At 51.0% G+C, this 17355-nt stretch overlaps 1 protein-coding gene across 3 annotated transcripts in view; it reads left to right on the top strand.

The window, feature by feature from the left end:
* The window catches only part of PTPN5 (protein tyrosine phosphatase non-receptor type 5), a 56376-nt gene that overhangs the window by 19464 nt on the left and 19557 nt on the right, over positions 1 to 17355 (top strand). For all 3 annotated transcript variants that reach the window (XM_058688431.1, XM_058688432.1, XM_058688433.1), the window contains one exon: positions 4014 to 4090. In XM_058688431.1, the coding sequence (XP_058544414.1) occupies positions 4014 to 4090 (77 nt within the window). The remainder of the gene's footprint in view (positions 1 to 4013; positions 4091 to 17355) is intronic.

Below are 17355 nucleotides of genomic sequence, written 5' to 3'. Positions count from 1 at the left end.
CCCTGTCCTATTATAGACCTCCCCTGCCCAGGCGAGGGGTGGGGAGCCCATGGCACCTCTCGGGTCAAGGGAAGCCCCATGGTCAAGTGGAAGGCTGCCTCACCGGGAAGGCAGGATTCCTGGTGGTGAGGCCTGCTCCTTACTCACGTGCCTCTGCCTGGGGCCTAGCCCCCATCACCTACCCATCCCGCTGACCATCCTGCTCCCAGCTAGTGCCCGATGCTTCTTACGTCTCAGACCTCTGTGTCTTGCTCTTGCCGTCTGTGCCATGAAAGAAGTTCTTTCCCTCGTGACCCCTCATCCATGTAGAAACATCCTTTAAAAAAAAAAAAGTCTTATTTATTTGAGGGAGAGAGAACATGAGGAGGGGAGGGACAGAGAGAGGGAGGCAGAGAATCTGAAACAGGCTCTGTGCTGACAGCAGAGAGCCCGATGCAGGGCTGGAACTCGTGAACGGTGAGCTCGTGACCTGAGCCGAAGTCAGATACTCAATCGACTGAGCCACCCAGGTGCCTCTAGAAGCATCCTTTAAGAACCTGCTCCTATCTTCCCCTTGCAGAAGACTGCCCCACACACAGCCTGCCCCCTCACCGCAGGCCGAGCTCCCCAAGGTATCTAGTGAATAGGTCATCCTCGATTAAAGCAGGTGTGGGTGCGGTCGGTCGTGTTTGTGTGTGTGTTTTCCAGAGATGACTGGGAGCTCTGTTGGGAGGGGCCTGGCTTGTTCGTCACTGTATTCCTAGGACAGCTCTGGTGCCTTGCTCACAGGCCACGCTTGTTGAATGAGGCAGTGGCTTTGGGAAGGTTCTGTCCCCACCCAGATACTCTCCATCAATGAAGGAAGGACAGGCTGGGTAATCTCCAAGTCCTTTTCTCTCTGGGGCTGTCTGGCTGTAAGAGCAGCGGTGTGGGGCCAGCCCAGCAAGTTGCTGCCTGTTGTCGCAGGAGGCCAGTTTTCTGCTCCTTTTGCCCAGCTCCTAGAAATGGAAAAGGAGAGAGAAGGAGCCTGCAGTAATCTTACTGCAAGCAGCTATTTCTGCTCTTGGCAGGGGGGGAGAGAGGGCAGTGTCCAGAGACTGGGTTTCTCCATCCTCCCTGAATGGACCATCTCTTCTCTTCAGAAATCTCATTAAAACCCTTCCCCGAACAGCCTAGCCACGCAGGCTCTGGCCGAGGTCGCCTGGAGTCCTTCAACAACAAGGCCGAGCAGCGGGCTTTTGCTCCATTTTCCTCCACAGATGAGAGGTGCTACTCTTTCTGCTTTTCTGATTATGAAATTAGTCATTTTCTAGGAAGCTTATTTATAGAGTCCGCTGCATACATGCAGCCCTGAGCTATTCTGAACACGGCTTGGGGCCTGGGAGGCTTAAGGTGTGAAAACAGCTGTGAGTCACACATGGGTCCCCTTCCAGAGGTTTCTGGATACCTTGGTTACCTTTCTGCACCCAGCTGGGAGCCAACCCTCATGCTCCTGGTGCTCTTTACTCTAAAGAGAGAAAAGCCTCAGGATCCCAATCCCCCTGGCCACCAGCTTGATATATTACCCGGACCGAGTCAGACCCGGATTCTGTGCTCCATTTTCCTTCTCTTCTGAATGAGGGGCTTTCTGGATGTGTGATTCTGTGCCTGCTCTGGACAACAGCTGTGGAGGGGGGTTCCAGGTGGCTTCACAAAGACCTGCCCACAAGGCAGCTCAGATAATGGCCGTGTTTGAGGTTCCTGATGCTTTTTCCAAGAAGGTCAGGGCAACATTCACTTATTCAGCAAGTGATTATTTACTTATTTATTGAATGCCTATGATGAGCCAGGCACTGTGCAAGACTTTGAAGACACAGTGGTGATTAAAACAGAAATGGTGGCCCCTGTCCTCATATAGCTTACAGTCTAACTAGTGTTAATCTCATAATGGCATAAATTAAAATGAAATTTCAAACAGTGTCAAGTTCTAGGAGTAAAAAGTACCAGGAAGTAGAGCCGGGGCAGCTCTCTAGGCAGAGAGAAAAGCATGTTCAGAGGCCCTGTGGAGAAAAGAGCCTGTCCAGTGCAGCTTAAGTGCAGAGGACAAAGGGAAAAAGGGGGTATAAAATAAGGCTGGAGGGATAAATAGGGGTCAAATCATGCAAGACCTAGTAAAGCATGTTAAAGGATTTCTGTATTTTTTCTAAGTACAATAGGATGCCATTAATGTATTTTTTAAAAAGAAGCTTAGATGATAAAAGGTTGAGTTTTAAAACAGTTGATTCTAGCTCACGCCTGCCCCATCCAGTTGTGCAGATTGTAAACTGCACAAACTATGAAGCCATATGTATTGGAACCATGTGGAGAATGTTTTAGGGGCCAGCTTGAATGAATGCCAGAGACCAGTTATAAAAGACTGCCAAAGTAATCTAGGCAAGAGAGGCTGGCTTGGACCAGATGTAGGTGGTGGAGAGGAAGAAAAGTGAGAGATTCAGGAGACATGTAAAGGGCCTTGAAGATAGCCGCCTTCTCTCTGCAGGAGGGCCAGGCTCCGAGATTTGAGATTCTCAGAGACCCTGCCGGTCAGAATGAGAAGATAAAACAATGCAATGCCAGTTGAGAGCAGAAGAAGTCAGAATGAAAGGGGTCACCCTTAACCCTGTCTGTCTGTCCTTAATTGTTTCACATCTGCAGCTGGGCCTGAAACTGGCCTCAGGACCAGTCCGAGAGTCAGAATTGCAGAAACAGTGGGCAGAGAGGCAGCTGACCTCTTGGACTTCATGGAAGTATTATACCGGCAGTGCTGTGTTAAAGTTTCTTTTGGCTGCCAATTTCAGAAATCAGTTCACACTGGCTTAAGCTAAAATGTTGGAATTTATTGGAAGGATCCTGGGGCTTCTCATGGTTTTGACAGACGTGTTGCCCACTCAAGACTCAGGATGGGCAGAAATGGAGCGGCCCCAAGGCCCGCAGCATTAGCGGTTTTTAGGACTTTCTCTCCAGGGCACTGTAGCTGCCATGATTTAGAGCCAGCACCTGCAGACTCCAGGCCCCCCACCCCCAGACTCCAGGCCCCCCACCCCCCGGAATGCATTTGAAAAACACAGGGGAGAAGATCTGATCCACCCAACCTAGTTGGTGTGTCTAGCCTTGATAAATCAGCTGCTGCCAGGGATCAGAACATGAAGGGCAGGCAGCCGCTGGAGCCCATAGTTGATTTCAGGCCATTCCCAGAGTAGGGGAACCCCTGCGAGCTGCACAGTTGCCCTCGGGGTATGTCTGCTCTGCAGACACTTGATGAGGTCTAGCTGATCTCCAGCAACCTTTTCCCAGGTCACGGGTTAAAGGAGAAAAGCTAGGCCCCATGATAGTCTTGGAAAGTGCCCCGGTAGGCTAGAAAGAGGGCTCTCTGATGTCAGAAAGAAATAGAACATTTAGAATATGCAAAAAAAATACGTATAGCTACATTTTCTAACGATTTCTGGAGAAGAGTTCTGCGGGCCACTGAGGCAGAAGGTCTTTGCAGGCCTCGAGGAGCTGGACGTAGACCGTGTGTTACCCACACCCCCCTCCTTGCTCACGCATGGTTCAAACCCACAGGAGCTAGGAGGCACAGCAGCACAACAGTGAGAGCCTAGCCTAGAGTCGTAGACTGTAATCTCATGCCCCACTCCGCCCTAGTGAGCTGTTGTGACCTTAGGCAAGTTACTGCACTTCTCTGAGCCTGTCGGTTGATCCCTCATCCATGCTGGAGATTTAGTGTGATAAATTTTGTAAGTGCCTGGCACATAGCAAGCCCTCCCTCCATGGCAGAGGTGATGGTGGTGGTGACGGTTGTAGGGAATGCTACTGCTGATTATTCCACAGGGAAAATGCCTGCAGAATTCTGCTCCTGCCTCTGCAGCTTGTCCCTTCTGTAGGTCGGTCCTTCTGTTCGGGTCCCCCGCTGGGGTAGAGTTACTCAGAGGGACGCAGGGCAAGCAAGAAGCCTTTTTTGTCTTTGTTCAGGGTTTTGCCTTGATCCCTGCTCATCTCCCGTTCTCCATCTGCTGCAGGAGTGAGAGAGAGAAGCACCCTGCTGATGACTCCGAGGGAGGGGCCCTGGACATGTGCTGCAGCGAGAAGCTGCCGGGTGAGTCTTCCTGGCACCCAGGTGCCCCCAGAGTTCCAAATGCAGGGAGAGAGCCCCGGATGACACGGGCTGGAGAAGAGCCCGCTTAGCTGTGAACTTGCTCGAGAGGAGTGACTCAGCTGGTCACAAGGTCTCCGTTTAAATGAGGATTTGTTTTTCTAATCCCTGATGTCTTTCTGACCTGTTGTCATATGAAGCTGCTCTGGGCTCCCGTGGAGGGAAGAGCAGGCACCGAGGGTGTGCCGGGAGGGGTGGAGGGAAGGGTGAAGAGCTGGGGAGGCCAGGGCTGCTGGGGATGTGACCGCCGGCCGGCGGTGTGCGGGGCAGACTTCCGGAGGTAAGGTTAGGAAACACAGACAGGCTGGGTGTGGCATGAGCTGACAGTGGGGCAGGTAATGTGGAGAAACCACCCAGCGGCCCTGTTGACAGAGCTGCCTGCGAGTGTCAGCTTTGTGCCGCCTGAGTCTGGTTGATCGTGCTTGTGGGGAACCTGGGCGGCTGAACCACAGGCCCTTGCAGTCACTGCGGAGACACGACCGAGGCACTCTTGCCTGTGGGGTGGCAGCATGAGGACCAAGTATCCAGGCCATGGAAGGAATAAAGGAAAGGAGAATAGGAGGAGTTTTCAACATATTGTTTTTTCTTTTTACGGAAGTCTTTTTTTTTTCTTACTTACAACAAATATCCGTGGTAGGAATAATAGAAAATCTGACAAGTGAAAAAAGTTATCATCATCCCATAACACAGTACGTTTTCATCTTTTTTCCAAACCAAACCTGTAGCTTGTCAGAAACCTCATGATCGGTGAGGAAACTTAGAGTGGAGTCTTCAGTGATACTCTTTAGGATGGACATTGAGAACAAGGAGGTATGACTCTGAAGCGATGATTCTTTACAATAGGTAGTTATTTTACTCACACCTTGAGCCAGTGGCCCAGCTACTAGGGAAGCTTTCTCAGGCCTCCAGGTAAGGATTGAGCCCTTTGGTGCAGTTCATGCCGTGTCCAGGAGGGGGTGCCATTGCTCAAAACACTTTGGAAGGCCTGTTGAGATGGTCTAGGATGGGTGTCATCTTACAGGTGCCCTTGTGGGGACCCGAAACAGCTAGCTTGAAGAACAGAATTCTCCAGAGGGATATGAGAGCTGTCTGTGATTATATGAAAGGTTGTCTTTGTGGAGGGGGCAGCAGATTCGTACTGCGTGTCTTAAGCGGCTGGCATAAACCAGATACGGAGAAATTAAAGAGAGGCCTGCTGGCCCACGGGATGCAGAACTTTATTCCTGACTCTGAAAGTGGTCCGGTCGTAGAGCTGGATAATTCAAGAGGAGGAAAATGAGTGTTCCATCACTGGAGGCATTCAAGTATTGTCTGGATAGACAGTGGAGAGGAAATTTCCACAATGGGTGGGAGGTCGAGATGACATCAAAAGTCCCTTTCAACTATTAAGCGTTCTGTGATTCAGATATGAGTCATAGAATTCAGAGATGATTGTACGACCGGGGATGGCCCGCTGGCTAGAAAAAATCCACGGAAAATAGGACATGATGTATAGGAGTCCAGAAAGGAGCACAGTGTGAAGGGAAGGGCAGCGGCTTTGGCATTTGAGTCTGGCTTTAGGCTGTTTATGGACAAGTCCCTTACCCTTTGCTGGGCCTCTAGTCCTCATTTGCAAATGGAAACAACAGCAATACAAGTGTTTATCCTCACAGCAGTATATTTATCCTTACAGGGATTAAATAAATATAATCACACAAACATTCATTCCACAAATGCTTTTTGAGCACCTACTATGTGTCAGGTATTATCCTAGGTGCTAGGAATACAGTGGTGAATAAAACAGACTTGTCCTTGCCTGGCTGTGAGCCGCTTCTGGAAAATGGGGTGGAACCACAGGAGAGAGACTACAGTAATAAGAATAATAGGGTAAATTCCAATTCTCCCCAAAAGCCAGTAGCCGACTCAGAATGGAAGAGGAGTATTGGTCATCTCCTTTGGAGCCGGCACATTGCCTTCCTTATGACAGGCACTATTCTAAATACTCTCACATACACATCGCACGTGATCCTGTCCACTGCCCTAAGTTGTTCATATCATTTCCTGTCCCAACTTAGAGATGAGAGGACCAAGGCCCAGGGAGGTGAGAGTCTGTCCGACGTCACATAGCTAGTGTTTGGTAGAGTGAGGGTTCACTTCGTGCAGTCTCTTTCCAGAGCCCATGCCCCTGGCCACTTCCCCATTCTGCCTCCATTGTCACTGTGGACACCCACCATTTTCTGGCACCCTGTGAACTGAAGCAGGAAGAGCTAAGGTGTGTCTGTCCCCAGGGAGGAGCCTGCAAGAGATGGGCAGTGTCGCTGTGCCTGCTTCATCTGCATTCTTCTTCTGGAAAGCACTGCCTTCCAAGGGCTAGGCAAGTCATAGGCCCCTCTAGACTCTCATGATGCCATTGTGATAGGATTTTGCAATGATGTTTTGCAATGATGTTTTGCAATGATGTTCTACCCTGCTTCCTCCATGGGACCATGAGTTCTTTGAAAGCAAATGCCTATCTGTTTCATCCTCCATGACCAGCCTTCATTCACTCATTTCTTCATTCATTGAATGACTGTTCGTTGAGCACCTGCCTGCACAGGGCACTCCTGTAAGCAGTAAAGATTCAAACAGAAAATCTCCACACTCACAGGGCAGTGTTGTGTGCTGAGTAAGAGCAGGGACTCTGGACCGAGGCTTGATTCCACCACTTGCCCCTGGGATGATCATGGGCAAGCTATTTAACCTTTTTGTGCCTTGATTTTACAAAATATAATCAAGAATACTGGGGTACCTGGGTGGCTCAGTCGGTTGAGCGACTGACTTTGGGGCTCAGGTCATGATCTCACAATTCACAGGTTCAAGCCCCGCATCGGGCTCTGTGCTGACAGCTCAGAGCCTGCTTCAGATTCTGTGTCTCCCTCTCTCTCGGCCCCTCCCCCGCTCGCACTCTTATTCTCTCAAAAATAAACATTAAGAAAAATAAAATTAAAAAAAAGAATACTATTTACTACCATGCAGAGTTGTAAGATCACATGAGTTAATGAAAAGCTCAGAACGGTACCTGGCACATAGCAAGTGAGCTATAGGCATCGCTATTTAGAGAAAGATAGACACTGAGTAACATAAATAAAATATTTAGCATGGCAGATAGTGGTAAGTGCTGTGGAGAAAATTAAAGCCAAGAAGGAGGCATGAGAAAGGACCTGGGGGGTGGTTTGGCATTGTAAGTAGGATGGTCCCAGAACCTGGAAAGAAGCAGACTTCCATAAATGCTCATCAGTCAGAACCACTGACCTGAGCAGCAACCTGGACATAAAAGGAGGGGGGCGGTTATAAAGGCTGAGAGAATCGGGGTGCAAGGCCTTCAGAGAATGAGCTCACGGGCATTGCAAGCAATTGCATAATGATGGGGTAAAAATACAGCCCTCCAGTAATCTGTTCCCCTCCCAGCTGGCTTCCTGCGGGGCGAGACGAGGTGGAGTGAGGGCTAGCCGTGCCTGCGTGACTCACGTGTTCCCACACGCACCGCCAGCAAGGGGCGGCATGGCCAACACGCCCGGCCACGGTCACCCGGACCTGAATCAGCACCGAGTAGGTCACGGAGTCCTCCCAGATTGAGATTTCTGGGTGGAAACATCCTCAGGCATCGCCAGCACCCCCAGGCAGCCCGCAGCTGCCTCGGGACAGGCTCGCTCACCCACACCCCCCGGGGCACTGCCCGCCTGTGCTCACACGCTTGTCCTAGTGCTCACTTGTCCCAGCCCCGTGCTCGTGTGTGCACGTGCACATACCCACACGCAGCTCCCCGGGCACACGCCCCACCTCTCTCTGCCTCATGCAGCCCCACGGGCGCACACCCACTTGAAGCTCCCGCACCTGCGAGCCTCCTTCCTCTTGCGCACTTGGGATCTCTTGGCTCCATGGGGCCATCATCCAGACTGATCTGCCTGCTCCGTCATTCCCGCTTTAGGTCTCTTTTTCTTCCGCAGCCATGCCCCTTCTCATGTACACTTATAGACGAGCGGGCACACTCCTTCCCTACCATTCTCTACCCTTTGCCCAGGCCCTCAGCTGTGCACAGTTCCAGGCGCTGGTGTCCCCTCTCTGCTCCTCTGTGCATGCGTGCACACACACACGCGCACGCGCTTTTTTCTTCTCCCTCATGCACACAGTCTTGCACACATGGTCACTCTCCTTTTCTTCTCTCTCACTCCCCCTTCCTTGCTCATTTACTTGCTCACATTCACCCAAACACATTTATACATTCAAACTCACACTATCCCCACCCCCCCAACCATGTGTAGGTGTTCATATTTGCAAGAAACCAGCCAGCCCCGCTGATGCTGAGGCCTCCACTCCTTCCCCAGCCGGCACCACTGCAGTCCCAGCCTGTCACCAGCAGCTTCCTTTGGGGTACGGGCTGGAGGAAGGAGGTGGATAAGGCCACCGTAGGTGCTAGTGATGGCATGACATCACCAGGTGTTGCTCGCACTGTCTCCAGGGGGCAGCCCCAGGGCTGGCCTGCTCCTGACATTTGTAGGGACCAAGGCCACACTGCAGAAGAGGCCCCTGGTGGCACACCACCCTCTGCTGAGTCCTGCTCTGCAAGAGCCCCTGTGTGGCACGTGGGCACATCAGTCTGTGGGTCCATACATGGTCCACATGCCACCCCGATGCAGCCCTTCAGCCACCCCTCAAACCTAAAGGTACCCAGGCAGGAGGCCACGTCCACCCACAGGAGGGTCTACCGCACCTGTGCAGGCTTCAGGATGTTTGGTTAGAGAGTTCTAGTAGCCAGAACATGGCCTGGAAGGGAAAGCGTGGGCACACCCACTGGGCCCTGTGGACTCCTTGCCCCATGGGGACTGGCATGGCCAGAGGGGAAGGGGTTCAGCCTGGGTCTGAGGACAGCTCTGCTTTTAGAAATAAGGTGCTCCCACAGCATCCCACAGCCGACAGCTGGCTGGAGCCATGACAGTCACTGCCACCCTGGGATTTAAGTGTGCCATGATTAACCGATTCTGTGCAAGGTTGTGAGTAGACCCTGAAGGCCTGAGTAGGCCATTGCCCAGCTGGCCTCTTGGTGACTTGTACTGACTCCCACCTGAGTGCCAGTGCCTTAAAGGCTACCTTCTGCCCAGCCCTAGGTTCTAAATCATCACGGGTATCAAGCTGACCCTCTTTGGAAGGGGACAATGTCTAGGTGTCAGCTAGAGGCCCACTGCTCATCCTGGGTGGCCTTTTATACAGTAAAGGGGATATCATTATTGAGGAAATCTTCATTACCCTAACCTGCAGTGACTGCCCCTGGCCATCACAGAGGGTCACATTATAGTTTTCACAGCTGTCCCATCATGACACAGACAAGGCCTTGGGCCAGAAACCAGGAAGAAGGGCCAATTGAAAAACCCTTTTATCGGGGCACCTTGGTGGCTCAGTCAATTAAGCATCCAACTTCAGCTCAGGTCATGATCTCATGGTTGGTGGGTTCGAGCCCCGCGTCAGGCTCTGTGCTGACGGCTCAGATCCTGGAGCCTGCTGCAGATTCTGTGTGCCTCCCTCTCTCTCTCTCTGCCCTCCCCCACTCGCTCTGTCTCTCTCTCAAAAATAAATACACATTTAAAAAAAAATTTTTTTAAAAGAAAAGCCCTTTTATCAATTTGACAAACTTTTATTGAGCATCCACTCCATACCCAAGGCTGTGCCAGGCCTTGGTGACCCAGTGAAGAGTGAGACAGACCCTGGTTCCTGCTTTCAAGGAGGAGGGCACCATGGAAGGGTGTACCAATAATGTAACCTTATCTTGGGGGGTCACGGAAGTCTTCCCAGAAGAAATGGCCTTTAAATTGTCACCTGAAGGATGAGTAGGGGCCTGGTCCTGGTTCGTGTCTTTTGGGACCAGCTATCAAAGCATTTTAAGGAACAGATTAACCTCATAATGTCTCCCATCTACTCACCCTTTTTCTCAGCAAAACCCCTCCAACCGGTACCTATTATTGGTTCACACTGGTCTAGTAGGAAGTGCAGGAGCCCAGATAGACAAACATAGAGAAGACAGGCCTGGGGGGATATAGTTGTACTGCTGAGGGGTCTTGTGCCTGTCAACAGCAGCCTAGGTTCTGTTGACTTTTATTTCTTTGTATAATTGGGGTTCTGTTTTCATCCAAAGTTTTTAATGCATTTGGGATTGTTTACCAGCTAGTGGTACAGTGAATCGTCTTTGTCTTGAGTGTTCAGAATGGAAACTAAAGAAGAAAAAAAAAACAAAACAGCATTTGGATGTGCTAAGAACCCTAATTGGAGAGCATTGTGTAATGATACCATTGTATTGGGAAAAGAAGTACCAACCCAGGTACTACTGATTAGTGATGGTATAGGGTAACTCGTCTCAGATACCAGGGCAGATATGGAGGGACGAACCCATGTAGCTGCGTCTTGGGATCCTGTGGGGAGGCAGACCAATCTGGGTTCGAATCCCAGTTCTGCCACTGACCAGCAGCATCACCTCAGGTAAGTTATCTGACTGCTTCGGGTTCCATACCCTTTACTCTAAAAGGAGATAGTACTGTGATGAGATCTTTACAGAGATCTTGTGAGGGTTAAATAAGCTGATGCATGCTGAGTGCCCTGTAGATGCTAGCTTATAATGGTGGTGAGGATTGTTCCGGGATATGGAGTGTGAACAGAAAACCCTCTGCATATTCCCAAGGGCCCGGGCATCAAGTCTCCCGCCAGTCCTTCAGCCCTGGAATGGACAGTATAGCTTTGTGGGTCTTTCTTGACTCCCCGCCGCAGGCCTGAACCAGCACAGACACATGGGGGAGCGTTGTCTACGTATAGAAATGGTTCTGATATTCTAGAGAGTTACCTGGATGTGTGATGTGACTGGAGTCTTCACAATGGGAAGAAAGGCTATCTGCTTCCACACGGATTATTGCTAAAGACCTTTCAAACAAATGGACATGCGTGGCATCCCTAAGATATGCAGTGACAGATGCTGGCCTCTTTCTCCTGGGCCTGGCCCAGGGACTCATCACTCCAGCTCCTAGGAAGTTCTTTATGCCTTAAAAAAAAAAATCTTGTCTTTTCATTTGAGCCCATTTCTTCTTTTCAAGTCCCAGCCTTTTGTTTTGCTTAATCTGTTGCTATAGATTAATCTATAGCTATTTGCTATAATCTATTGCTATTTGCTTAATCTATAACAAATGGTCTCAAAGCTTTGTGGCTTAAAACCACAACCTCTTATTTGCTCATGATTCAAGGGGTCTTGGAGGTCCCAGCTGGGTGATTCTTCTGCTCATGTGTCTTCAACTGAGGTCACTCCCTCAGCTGTATTCACCTGGTGCTGGGCTGGGATAGAAAGGCCAAGAAAGCTTTTCTTACATGTCTGGCATCTCAGCGTGAATACCAGGAGGTAGGGATCGTTAGGGCACCTTGGAGGCTGTCTGCTATACTGCTTAAAAGTTGAACCCTTGAAATCCAAAGAGGCATATTCTAAGGATACGCCTCTATACAGAATGACTTATGAGGGAAAAAAATCCACCCACAAAGAAAGAAAAAATACCAGAAAATATGTCAAAAGGAAACCAGTGCCTGTCTCGGCGTGGTAGGATTATGAGTGACTTGAGTTTCCTTTATGTTCTTATTAGGGTTCCCCCCCCATATATTCCAAAATCATTTAAAAAATGATTAGCCACTCAAGAATATTAATTAATCCTTGCCAGGCAAGAGTGGTAGTTGGGGGTAGCGGAGGTTGTCTGGGGTGAGTCACCTCCCTCTAGGTTGGGTCGCTCAGCCTGGCGGGACCAGAATCTCAGGCTGACCCAACCGCAAGGGTCTTAATGGGGGCCAGTTAATCCTCTGGGGCATCTGTGGAGACAGCCACTAGGCCCCAAAATCCCCCCTCCCTGGAGAAATCCAACAAAATGATTCAGATAATATGTTGGTGAATGAGCTCAGAGAGAAAGAGGCTCAGGGGTCTCCTTGGCAGTTGGCTTTGCTTCAGCCAAGTCCGTGAGCCCTGCCCCCTAAAGAGGGCATCGATTCCCCGGCAGCCAGAACCTGCCATGGGGCCAGAAGAGCAGTGTCCCTCTCTTCAGCCCTCCCAGGTCCAGGACCCAGACAAGATGACAGGCCTTCCTTCCTTCGGCTACTGTTCTTTCCCCGTTGGGCCTTGATCCAACTTACAACTCGGTGGTGGTTTTGTTTCATGTTTCCTTGGGGGGGGGGGGCAGGCAATGATCGCTTTAGGTATTAGCGTGTTGTCAGTCATACTCGTGGGTGTGCAGCCCCGTTATCCTCAGTGGTCTACAGGAGGCTCCTGTCTGGTTTTCTCCACTTATTCATTCTCTTTTTTCTCCCACTGCCATACTCCTCCCCGTAGTTAATGTGTTCTAAGGGATTCAGCGTATGTTTTCCGCGTGTCTCTCTGTGTGCTCTTGCAGAATGGGCGGTGATATTTTGCGTGCGTGTGTTTTTAATCTGTATTCACTGGGTTGTGTTAGATCTCGTTCTGTCCACTCTGACCGCGCTGTTCCCGAGATCCATCGTGTGGTGCTGCATGTACTCTGACTCTTTGCCTCTAAGGACTGCAAAGTACTCCCCAGTGTGTCCCCAGACACGGCCTGCCAGCTCCTCCAAGCGAAGGACATGGAGATTCCCCCACCTCTCCCACCCCTACTACAGAGAGTATGAGCGTACATGCCCCCTTAGGGACTGGGTGAGAATTTCTTGGAGCAGAACCACTGGTTTCCAGAGCTGGCTTCCCAGGCCAGTTCCAGCAGCGGATCTGGAAGAAGCTAGAGAGGGAGAGCTAGGAATAAGGTGGTATGAGTGGAGGCTGGGGAGGTAAGCAGGGGCCAGCGCGTGCTGGGCCTTTATTGTTGACCATGATAGAGTTTGGTCTTTATCCTAAGAACAAGGGGAAACCATTGAATTAAATTAAAGCAGGGACTCAGATTTGTTTTTTAAAAATGGGTGGGGGCGCCTGGGTGGCTCAGTCGGTTAAGCGTCCGACTTCAGCTCAGGTCACGATCTCACGGTGCGTGAGTTCGAGCCCCGCGTCGGGCTCTGGGCTGATGGCTCAGAGCCTGGAGCCTGCTTCTGATTCTGTGTCTCCCTCTCTCTCTGCTCCTCCCCCGTTCATGCTCTGTCTCTCTCTGTCTCAAAAATAAATAAAACGTTAAAAAAAAAAAAAAAATAAAAAAAAAAATAAATAAATAAAAATGGGTGTGTGCCTTTAGCACCGGAAGGGCCCTTAAAGGCCCCTGGTCACACTCTTTGAATTTATAGAAGGCCTCAGAGGCCCTGGAGGCAGTGAGAAGCCCTGGGCCACGTAGCTCACTAGAGGCAGAGGTAGGACTGCCGTCGCGGCCTCTCGACACTTTACCAACATTGTGAGGCTCCCCGGTTGCAGGGGGCCTCCCCAGGATGGCAGCCTCTAGAGGCTTGGGATTTGTGGACGCGGCTATCCTGAGAGTCTCCCTTCCTGCCACCTGGACTTTCCTGTACTTGCCAAAGAACCTCAAGCCAGGGCTCAGGCCTCTGCGGCCATAGGGCCTTAGGCCTCCGCCCTTCAGATAACCCACTGGCAGTGCCTGTGAAACTTCCCATGCTGGCTTTGCCAGCGAGCACAGAGTTAGAGGGTTAGAAACACACGTGCCAATCCTGGTTCTGCCTCTGACTCTCTGAACCTCAGTTTCCTCAGCTGTGAAATGGGCGGTAGACTGACTCTCAAGTCTGTCCCTTCCTTGCCATGCGTTTGTGTTTAAGCCTCAGGCACTTAGGACCTCTGGCACCCGGTCACCCCAGGGCCTCTCTGTCAGTTCTTTCAGTTCTCAGCGTGGGCAGCGGGGGGTGGCCCGCACCCACAGAGTTTCATTGACCCTTTTCACCCTTGTCCTTCCGGGCCCCCGCTCCAGAGAGGCACGAAGAACTGAGGCTTTGTTTGTAGCAACAAAGCTGTTTGCAATTTCAGATAGAACCATTTTATTATATCCCATCGAAAGATTACTTGAGTTGTGTTTTGTTTTGAAAGCTTGTTAGCATTCTGGATTTAATGCACTGGCAGAGACAAAGATGCCCCCCTCCCTTCTGCCACCCTCAGTCCATGCCCACTCTCTCCACCAACCCCAGTTGCAGACCTACAGCCTCACAGCTCCTGCCCTGGAGGGAGCAAGGCATCTATTGTCCTCCTGGGGGGCCCAGCAGGCAGATGAAAAGGAAGTCCTTACTGCCGCCCCTCCCTCCCTCTCCCTTCCCTTTCCCCTCTTCCTCCTCCTCCTCTCTAAATTCTGCTACTATTTATTGAACATTCACCATGTGCCGGGCACCAGACTAAGCACTTGGCATGTTTTACCTTATGGTATCCTCAAACTCCAACAGGCAAGTCTTACTATATCTGTTGTTCAGAGGAGAGATTAAGTCACTTACCCGAGGTCACAGAGGTAGCAAATGGCAAAGCCAAGCATCAAACCTAAGTTGGTGTGGTTCCAAAGCTTTTGCCACAAGCCTCTAGAAAAGCTGCCTCCCCAGAAACAAAGCCACTTTTGGGGGATGGGAGGAACTACAAGGTCAGGTCCTGGAGATATTTTTTGTTACTTAAATCTGCCTACTGAGAGCATCCACTCATGGTTCCTATTCTCGCCTCTTAACACGCGCACTCCCCTAGCACAGTCTCTCAGGTGGCCGCAGACAGTCCTCAGCATCCCTGCCCACCCCACCCCTGCCTCCCCTGCTCCAAACTGAGCAGGTCAGGTCAGGGAGACCTGAGTTCCCAGACCTCTGCCCCTCATCTACATCCCGATCCTGCTTTTCTCTGCCCACCCCGCCCCTTAGAGCCCCTCCCACTCCCGACCCTGCCCCCATGCTGGGGTGTGATGGTGCTAATCTCCCCTCCATCCTGGGGTGGTCCCGGTCCCCTTCTGTCCTAGAATGGGCTGGAGCTCTTTCCCAGGCTGACTTCCCCTGACAGGCAGGAGGAAGAAACAGTGGAGGCCCAGGCAGAGGGCGGGCAACATGGGGTCTGGTCAGCAAGACAGATGTTGAAACACAGCCACCTGGGTCTGAGGCCTGGCTCTGCTGTTCACCAGCTGCGATGGCCTTGGGCAAGTCACTTGGCCTCCTGAACTCCTGGTGTCCTGTCTGTGAAAGAGGATAGTCCTCTCATCTATCTCATATGTTGGTCATAAGGCCTGAACGGGTTGGTATTTGTGAAGCAGTCAGGGGGTGCTAGACGCTGTGCTTTGCTAGGCTGGTTAAGAGGAAGGACAAAATTGGGGCGCCTGGGTGGCTCAGTCGGTTAAGCGTCCGACTTCAGCTCAGGTCATGATCTTGAGGTCTGTGAGTTCGAACCCCGCGTGGGGCTCTGGGCTGATGGTTCAGAGCCTGGAGCCTGCTTCAGATTCTGTGTCTCCCTCTCTCTCTGACCCTCCCCCGTTCATGCTCTGTCTCTCTCTGTCTCAAAAATAAATAAACATTAAAAAAAAAAAAAAAAAAGAGGAAGGACAAAATTGAATTCTGTGGCTTGGAGGAAGCAGAGCTTGTATAGCCCAAACCTCACACCCACAGGCTTGCACTTTGTATTGATCTGAGAACCAGGGTCCCTAGCTTGAAGCAAGTCACTGAGAAAAGTTCTAGAGAATTTGGCATCAGACAGGAAGGAGAATAGTATAGCTGTCCCCCCCCCTCCTTTGTGGTACAGATTTCTCACCTTGCTTGAGGTGAGTTCTCAGAACGTCAGCTTTAAAACCAAAGTCCCATACATAGGGTAGTTTGATTATCAAACTCTAGGGGGCCTAAGGTGCAGGTATCCTCTTGCTGCATTGGCCTGTGTGCTGAAGGTCAAGGTGGATGGTTTCTTTTCAGTATTCAAATTTTCCAGAGCACCTAATGTGTCTTAATGCATTCACCGTCTCATTCTCAAGTTTCCCTCTATATCTCTCTCTCTCTCTCTCTTTCTCCCCCCGCAAGGCCTCAGGGTAGCTACTTTTTTTTTTTTTGCATGACTGCTGAAGGTTTCCAGAGCAAGCGTCCAGAGAGAAGCAGCAGAAGCTGCGAGAACTTTTCTAACCTAGCTTCAACGGCCACTCATCACCTTCTGCCACATTCCCATCTTCAAGGCACTCATCTAGTTCAGGGGAAGGGACATAGACTCCACTCCCATCGATGGGAAGAATGTTGAGGAACTCACACATTTGAAAACCACTACAGGAATCAAGTTACACGGAGGTTAAATGGCCTGCCTAAGTCACGTAGCTGATAAATGGTGAGCACCCATGTCCTATTCCAGAATCTTCTTAGGCCAAAATTGGTTTCCTTTTCCCAAGCCATCCTGCTTGCACTGCTGGGGAATGCAGCAGTGAACAAGACTTGGCCTTACCCTCGGCCAGCTTCCCATCTGGAGTACTTAACTCACTGCCAGCCCCAGTTCTTGTCATCTCACTACCTTCTTCTAAGGGTATGTCTGCCTTCTTGCTTGCTGATCAGCAGGACTCGTGCGGTAGACGTGTTGTAGGGAGCCAGTGCAGACTTCCAGGACCCCACGCCCACCATCAGTCTGCCTTTGCCCAGAGAGGCTAGAATTTTTTTTTTCTTTTTTGCCAGGGCTCTTCTCACGCCCAGGAGTCCTGCTGGTCAGTGTTAGGATTGAGACATAAAACAGCCTCAAGAGCCTAGGACAGGTGCTTGGTGAATGTCAAATGAAAATGTTGTTTTGGGGAATCTTCTCACCCTCCACCACATGCCCTCTGACTCCTAGTTTGCCTTTCACACCCACCCCCCCAAAAGGCAGAAAACGGAGACCACCACTCTAGCCTCTCCCAAGGGGGACAGAGTCCATGGCAGTGCCCATGCCCTTTGAGGCCAGGCTGTCCCTCTCCCAGCCCAGGACGTCGCTGAGGAGTGTGATAGTTGTGGTGGCAGAAATAGCTGATTGGGCCTCTTCCTTCTAGACTCTTCCACCCCTTCTCTGTTCCCCTGGCAGCACCTACCTCCCTTGGTTCTACATTCAGGGCTTCCCCAAACAAAACCTCAGAATAGGCCTGAGTGGCCTGCCATGCCTCGTCCTCTCATGGTTTCCAGATCTTTCTGGGAAATAGCAGAAAGATCATGGGTCGCGGAGGTCCACAGACCTGGGTTCAAACCCCAATTCTGCCACTTCCTGGCCCTGAGTGAGCCACTCCCCTTCTCCGTCCTGAGCTTCCCTGTCTGAAACTAGCAGACGAGATCAGATG

This window comes from Neofelis nebulosa, chromosome 10, assembly GCF_028018385.1.
Source record: "Neofelis nebulosa isolate mNeoNeb1 chromosome 10, mNeoNeb1.pri, whole genome shotgun sequence".
Classification (NCBI taxonomy): domain Eukaryota; kingdom Metazoa; phylum Chordata; class Mammalia; order Carnivora; family Felidae; genus Neofelis; species Neofelis nebulosa.
The sequence above is the reverse complement of the archived record's forward strand: the minus strand, read 5'-3'. Positions and strand labels throughout refer to the sequence as shown.